General features: G+C 59.0%; 2 protein-coding genes across 6 annotated transcripts in view; one reads left to right on the top strand and one right to left on the bottom strand.

Annotated features, from left to right (window-relative positions):
• Positions 1–264: 264 nt before the first annotated feature.
• Positions 265–5216, bottom strand: UBALD1 (UBA like domain containing 1). The gene is made up of 3 exons (XM_015877289.1): positions 5008–5216; positions 2298–2357; positions 265–1301 (listed from the first exon to the last, which is right to left on the bottom strand). Exons 1-3 carry the CDS (start codon positions 5113–5115, stop codon positions 981–983), a joined length of 489 nt encoding a protein of 162 aa, XP_015732775.1. The 5' UTR covers positions 5116–5216; the 3' UTR covers positions 265–980.
• Positions 5217–6773: 1557 nt separating this feature from the next.
• MGRN1 (mahogunin ring finger 1) overlaps positions 6774–7511 on the top strand; it is a 34019-nt gene continuing 33281 nt past the window's right edge. For 3 of the 5 annotated variants that reach the window (XM_015877409.2, XM_015877411.2, XM_015877412.2), the window contains exon 1: positions 6774–6941. In XM_015877409.2, coding sequence (XP_015732895.1) covers positions 6854–6941 — 88 coding nt within the window. In that variant the 5' untranslated portion in view covers positions 6774–6853. The remainder of the gene's footprint in view (positions 6942–7511) is intronic. The other 2 variants (XM_015877410.2, XM_015877413.2) reach the window with 1 other exon arrangement.

Raw genomic sequence — 7511 nt, 5'->3', positions numbered from 1 at the left:
TTCTATAAGGCTCCGTAGTGACAAGGAGCAGCAGTTTTAAACTAAAAGAGGGGAGATTTAGGTGGGATATAGGGAAGAAAGTTGACACTCAGAGTGCAGTGAGGCCCTGTCCAAGTCATGAGTGCCCCATCCTTGGAGGTGCCCAAGGCCATGGATGGGGCCCCGGGCAGTGTGAGTTGGTGGGAGGTGCTACAGCCTATGGTGGGGTTGGACTGGATGTTCCTCCCATCCCACCACTGCTGCAAACGAAGCAAAGACACTGGGTTCAAAGCAGAGCGTGTATTGCAAGCAGCTGCAGCACGTCCAGAGAGACTTGCAGCTGCCAGGAGAAGAAAAGAACAGAAGGGTTAAAAATGATCCCAGTCTGTAGGGTTACACTTTGTCATGCAAACAGCCCCAGGGGCAAACCCCATCCCAGGAGGGTGAGGGGATGGTGTGTGGCTCACCCAGGGCTCTGCATCTGCCCTCGGGTCTCTGTGCCTGCCTCAGCCCTGCTCACCCCCAGCACAGCACATGTGGGGTGCAGGAGCAGCCCTTGTTCCCCTTCTCCTCCTCACCAAGAACCAGTGTGGGGTATCTACCCCTCACCCGGCCACGTGAGGCCAAAGGAAGGGGGCACTTGGGCAAGGCCTGGCACAGGGATCACGAAGAAGGAACCTCTTCCTCCATTAAGTGTCACTCGCATGCAATTTCCAGTGTCCCAAAGGAGGGGGCTGCACCCTCCCTGAGTCCAGGCAGAGGCTGGCAGCAGTCTGTCCCACGCAGCCTCCCGCTGTCCCTGGGGAGCTCTGTTCAGCTCTAGGACAAGTAAAAACTACTTCAAACCAAACCCATGCAAGGCAGCTATTTGCTCGTATGTCTCTGTGGCTGCCAGACCCCCTGGCAGCAGTTTCTTTCCTCTTTTAGGAAGGGGGGGGGGAAAAATATATATATAAATTTATATGTAGGGGTCCCCGCTGCAATCGCTCTCCACCGCAGCCTCATCTCTCTGCCTCCATGGTCACGTTGGCCTTCTGTTCTGCCGTGGCCTGTTGGGTGACGGTGGCGGGCCAGCCCGCGGGCTGCGCTGGGGGGGTTGGAGTCCACATGCTCTGCTGCTGGCCGGGGGGTGAAGCTGTGGGCCAGGCGGGATTGAAGGCCCCGTGTTGGGGCAGCGGTGGGGCCGGGGGCGGCGGGGATGTCGCCATGGAGGCCACAGGGCTGCTGCTGTTGAAGCTCTCGGAGGCCTTGAGGCGGGAGAACATGGTGAGGGCGTCGGGGAAGTTGGGCGGCGTGGCTGGTGTGTTGGCAGGAGTGCACATCTGCGGGAAGGAGAGAGGTGGTCAGCAGGGCTGGGGCTCATCCCCAGCTCGTGGGCTCCATCTTTTGCCTCCCACCGAGGCAGTGCTCCTCAACGCTGCTGCCTGGACCTGACACACAGCAGAGTCCCAGCACTGATCCGTGGGACCTTGCAAGCACAACCCAGCCCCTGGCCTGGGATAATGTGGATGTTGTGGAGGTAAGAAGTGGCACTGAGGCAGAGAGGGACCAGCCATCGTGTCCTGATGACGTCCCACACACAGCAGCTGCCAGCAGCTTTGGGACTTTTGGTGCAATCCTCTCGCCTCCCTTTGCAGCTCTACCAATGATGCTCCCTGTGGGTTGCAGATGTTTAAGGCTCTGAAGATTGATTCTGCATCGAGCGCTCCTGGATGGGACCCTGCTGTGTGTGCTCCTGTGCCCAGCCATGTTGGAGGCTCCCTCCACACCACCACTGTCATGCAGCCACAGGCACCAGGCTCAGCTCCTGCCCCACAGCCCCTTCCCACAGCAGCCCAGCCCCACTGTGCAAGCTTACTGCGTGCTCCAAATCCCCAACTGTCCTGCAGAGTCAAATGAGGCCACGGCAGCCAGCAAATCCCTAAGACACATCTGCCCAGGCAGATTACAGGTTGCTGCGGCACGAAAGTTAAAGGGGCAGAATCTGAGATTGCTTGGGCAGGCAGCACCCATGTACATGCATGGCCTCATGTGTGCTCGTGTCCTTCGTGTGCCTCAACAGGGACAGAGGTTTGCACACCCAGCTGCTCCAGTGAGTGCAGAAGAGCTCACGTTTACACAGCTTTATGTGGTCTGGTGCTCCAGAACCCCCCAGCTTCCTCCTGCTGTGCTGGGGCTGCAGGCCGTGCTCACAGCATCCTCTATCAGAGCATTCCTGCCTGCACTCTGTGAGCTGGGAAGCAGCGAGGTGGGGTAAGTGATGGCCCCACGTGCCAACCAGCTGATGCTGTGGTTGGGAGGGGTGGGAGAGCACTTACCATCTGGTGGTGGTGGCTGTAGGGGATGTTTGTTTCTTGGAAAAAAGCACTGAGAGCAGTCTGCAAAAAAAGGAAAAAGCAAAAAAAAAGGAAGATGTTAACAGCGTGCAAACAGGGCACCTACATCACCACTGCACGCACAGCTTGGGGCTCACATTGTGTGAGAGCCCAGCTGCCCTAACACAAGCTTGGCCACCCAGCCCAGCATCTGTTTCAGCTGGGACAGTGTCCAAGCCTGGCCCTGCACTGCACAGCGCTACCACCTGCCTATGGGGCCAGCAGCAGAACAGCCCAGGGGCTGCACTCCATGCACAGCTGCTCCTGCAGCCCCATGCAACGCTGTGCTTGTGTCTGCAGGCAGCAGTTGCACTGTTCAGGTCTATAGCTGTGCTGGGAGCTCCCCAGGCCCATGGGTGGGACTCTGCCCACTGTGTGCACCAGGGCATGTTGAGTTCAGCTGCCAGGCAATACGGTAACACCGACATTGCTTTGGTTTGCTTCCAGTTCAGACCAGTAATAACGTGGTGAATGTGTCACATGCCTGTAGCATGTGATGGGCTGCAGGGTGTGGGGCACAGAGGGGTGAGGAGGGCAGGCACCAGGAGCAGGGCTGGGAAGAGGCAGCGGGGTTGGATGGATGCAGGATCAACACGTGAAGCTGCCCCACGTGATAACCAAACTGGGGCTAAGAAACACAAATCAGTTCAGCTCATTGATCTGATGGAATATGGCCATGGAAAGGTGCAGCTGTGATTGCAGCACTGCAAAGCTGGCCATTTCCAGCGGGGTTTATGGCTTCCTGGGTAATATATCAGTGCCAGGGGTTACCTGGCTGCTGTGTCCCATGAACAATGTTGTGTCCCTGTGCCCAAACACCACATCTCTTTGCCTCCATGTTCCCAGCTCCAGGGGTGGCTGCCCCCAAGGACCCAGCACCTGCAGAGCTGTGGGTGCCACCTGGTCTCCAGCCAGTGTCACAAGTACCAGGAGCAACCTGTGCAATGGCAAAGGCAATGAATGCTCTTGATGGAGCCACTGCAGGGGATCCGCAGGGGCTTCAGCCACAAAGGGAAGGGGCTGGATAGGCCTTAAATCCATCAGGAGGGGAAGTGGATATCCAAGCACAGGCACGGCAGAGCCAAACACCTGCTCCTCCACTCGCTGCCCTGAACACAAACTACACCCAGCAGCAGCACAAAGGCAGAACAGAGCTATTTTATAAAGCTGACGTTGTCTTCTTCTTCTTCCTCCCCAGCAGCCCCGGGGACAATCAGCACATAACAAAACCAATTCATATTCTTCTACCTGAGCAAGGAGCCTGAGCTGCACATCAGCCGATGCCTCAAGTGAGATGGGATTGAAGGGACAGCAAGTGGGAGAGGTGACCCACACGTTGCTTATGACCCTCCCTATGGGGCCATCACCCCGCAGCCTCCTGCTCGCTGCCCGTCTTGCCATTATACCCCCATAGGAGCAATAGCAGCACCGTGCAACCACAAGCAGAAGCAGAAGGACCCAGCACTGAACTCCAGCAATGTATTCTCAGTGCAGTTCCAGGCCGTCCTGCAAAAGGGCAGCGCAAACAAGAACAAAAGGCAACGCGGGATGGGAAGCAGCAGCTCCCCTTTGCAAGCCGTGCCCAGCGGCCATTTTGCAAAGGGAACGATCTGACCGTTGCACCAAAAGTGAGTGGGAACGTGAGTAATGGCTGCGTTTGTTTACAGCCGCGTTTCCTCTGAGTCATGTGAGCTCCAACCGGCAGGAGAAGAAGCTGCGAAGCTGCTTGTGCAACTCGGTGGCAAAGTTTTGCAAAGAGGAGGCTTGAAGCAAAGCGACTTTGCTCACCGTGCAGGGCACTGTAAGCAACGGGGGGAGCAGCGTTATACGCCGTGTTGGTAAACAAAGCCCGTGTGGCTGCGATACGGAGCAGCAACGGAGCAGCGTGCACTCGGCACAGCACGTCACATATGGCTGAGCACGGCCGGGCTTTGGATGCCCAACTAAATGTCCTATAAGGGGTCCTATAAGGGGTCCTATAAGGGATCCCATAAGGGGTCCTATAAGGGGTCCTATAAGGGGTCCTATAAGGGGTCCTACAAGGGGTCCTACAAGGGCTCCTATAAGGGGTCTTATAAGGGATCCTATAAGGGGTCCTATAAGGGGTCCTATAAGTGCAGGCGATGCGCTGCTGCCCACGGCCCCGCTCCCTGCATCCCACCTCGGCTGTGCGGCACAGAACAGCCAATTCAATTGGAGCGGAGCCACGATCCATCAGCCGCAGCCGAGCGGAGCAATGGGGCTGCACGGGAAACACACGGCCCTATTGAGACGGATGGCGGCGTGATACCGCCCGTATTAACACCGGCAACGGAGCGCTCCACGCTCATCTATGGGACGGCCGCCTCATCTATGGCCATATCATCATCTATGGCCGTATCATCATCTATAGCCATATCATCTATAGCCGTATCATCTATAGCCGTGTCATTTATGGCCGTATCATCATCTATGGCCGTATCTATGGCCGTATCATCATCTATAGCCGTATCTATGGCCGTATCATCATCTATAGCCGTATCTATGGCCGTATCATCACCTATGGCCGTATCATTTATGGCCGTTCCATCTACGGCCGCCCCCAGCCCCGTGGCTCGGCCCCACGATCGTATATTACGTCCCCCCCCGTTGAATCCCCCCGTTGCGGCCTCACCTCGAACTGCCAGTGCGCCGCCTGCAGCAGCTGCTTGGCCTGATCCGCGGCACAACCCGCCGCCAGCACGAACTGGTTGATCATCACTTGGTGCTTCAGCTCGTCCATGGTCCCGGCCCCGCCGCCCACCCCCCCCCCCGACCCGCCCTCACGGCTCCGCCACCATCGCCGTCCCGGCTCGGCTCACGCCAATGTTTACTGGGCACTGACTCACGGAGCACAGACGGCCTAGCCGGAGGGAGGGGAAGCCGCGCGGGGGATGCTGGGAGTTGCAGTCCCCTGCCCCGCTGTCTACCGCAGCGCTCTTACACCGCGCGGACTCCATCTCCCAGCATGCCCCGCTTTGTTTGCAGAGCGGCGGCGGGCGTCTACGCGTGTTTGAGTGACACTTCCAGCCGGCCAATCGCTACCCGCGGTGTGGTTGTATCTGACCATATATGGTCAACAACGCAGCCGCCTCCAATGAACGGGCGAAGGGGGCGGGACAGGCTGGGGCGGGTCACGTGGGCGGGCGAGTGGGGTGGGTGGGGGTGGGGCTGGGTTTGGGGTTGGGGGGGGCCGTGGTGCGGCCTGTCCGTGTTTATAGGGGGTGTGTGGGGTCAATTACAATGTGTGGGTTTATATTGAGGAACATGGGGAACGTGGCCATGGGGGTCTGCTCCTCACCCTGTGACCGGGGAGCTGCCTGCAAGGCCGCTGTGCTGTTAAAAGGGCCCTTTGAGCAGCTTATGGCCATAGGGGGAGGCTATAGGGAGAGCACAATGGTGCTGCTGAGTACCAGGAGCACAAGGGGCCGATGGAGGGGGATGAGGAGCCGCTCCAGGCTCACATTGCTGCTATGAGCTGTGCTGTGTTGTCCTATGGGCCAGCCCTGTGCTCTGTGTGGCTCTGAGCTGCAGTTTAGTGGTGTTCTGCAGGGTTACGTTGCTGGAGCACAACGGGGAGATCTGCCAGCTTGGGTTTGTGAAGGGGGAAGGGCTGGCCTGGCTCCAGCAGGACGTTTGGTAAGAGCCCTGAGCTCTGTGCAGCGTTAGGAAGGCAAAGTTCACGGGCTGTGCCACTCCTAATGGCCAGGAATAGCTGTGAGCGCTGTCTCCAGGGCTCTGCTTTACGAGCAAGTGAAAAACAAAGCGGCAGCAGCAGGGAGGGGGCAGAAGGCGAAACATTCGGCTCTGATAGGCCACAAACACCACGCAGCCGGCTGGACTTTGGGCTGAGCAATGAGCAACAGGCTGCAAACACCAGGATGCACATTGAAAGGCAGCAGTGGGAGGCTGGGGGCTTCCTTGCAGGACCATTGCATGCACAGATTGACACTGCAGCGCTCGAGGGCCAACACCTTGTGGATGGAGGAGGGGCTGGTGCTCTGGGACCTGGTGCCACGGCTCCCGGTGGGAGTGAGCAGAGCACAGAGCTCACCCTGCTCCTCGTTACCCCCCTTAGATCCACATTATCCCCGTTATACCCTCGTTAGCCCCCGTTATACCCTCGTTAGCCCCCGTTATACCCTCGTTATCCCCGTTATATCCCCGTTAGCCCCGTTATATCCTCATTATCCCCTGTTACACCCTCGTTATCCCCGTTATACCCTCATTACCCCCCGTTATACCCCCCCCCGCCACCCATCACCCCGCACACCGTGCCCCCCCTTGCACAGCGCGCATCTCTGCGCATGCGCCGCGAGCAGCGCCTCCTGCTGGCGCAGCGCTGCGTGCAGGGGGAGGCCCCGCCGCGCTGCCTCATGGGAGTTGTAGTCACCGGCCTGGAAGACTCGCTATCCCAGCGTGCCCCGCGCCGCCGCCGCCGCCGCGTTCCGGTGTTCCCGTGTTACCGGGCCGCCGCCGCCATGGGCTCCCTGCTCAGCCGGCGCATCGCGGGCGTGGAGGACATCGACATCCAGGCCAACTCGGCCTATCGCTACCCGCCCAAATCCGGTGAGTATCGGGGCTGTGGGCCCTGTGGTGTCTGTGAGGGGAGCGGGGCTTCACGCGGGGCCTGTCCCGGGAGCACCGTGTGCTGAGCGGCCCGGTGTCCCGCTGCCCCCGTCATGGAGCCGGTTGTTGTGGGATATGGGGGAACAGTGGGACAGTCGTTGCTCCGTGCGCTGGGCTCCGAGACACCGAGAGACCTGCGGCCGGCTCAGCCCGTGTGGAGAGATGTAGCCCTTCTTGTCCCCTTATTCTGATGGCTCTTTGGTTCCCACTCATGCTCATGTATATAGATATCATCAATGTCCGGCTGCTTGAGGGCATTGCAGTTGGCTCCTATACTCAGCACAGGTTCAGTGCTGTGCTCACACTGGGGTTCTATGGGCTGTCAGGGCTGTGTTGGAGCCAGGGTTGCCCTTTGGTTTGTTGTTGTGGTGGCAAATGTGAAGCAGAGCCCTGCTGCCATTGCACCCTGCTGCCGTTGCACCCTGCTGCCATTGCACCCTGCTGCCGTTGCACCCTGCTGCCGTTGCACCCTGCTGCCGTTGCACCCTGCTGCCGTTGCACCCTGCTGCC

Source organism: Coturnix japonica, chromosome 14 (assembly GCF_001577835.2).
Source record: "Coturnix japonica isolate 7356 chromosome 14, Coturnix japonica 2.1, whole genome shotgun sequence".
In the NCBI taxonomy this organism is placed as follows: Eukaryota; Metazoa; Chordata; class Aves; order Galliformes; family Phasianidae; genus Coturnix; species Coturnix japonica.
Note: the sequence above shows the minus strand (reverse complement) of the source record. Positions and strands in the feature narration are given on the sequence as shown.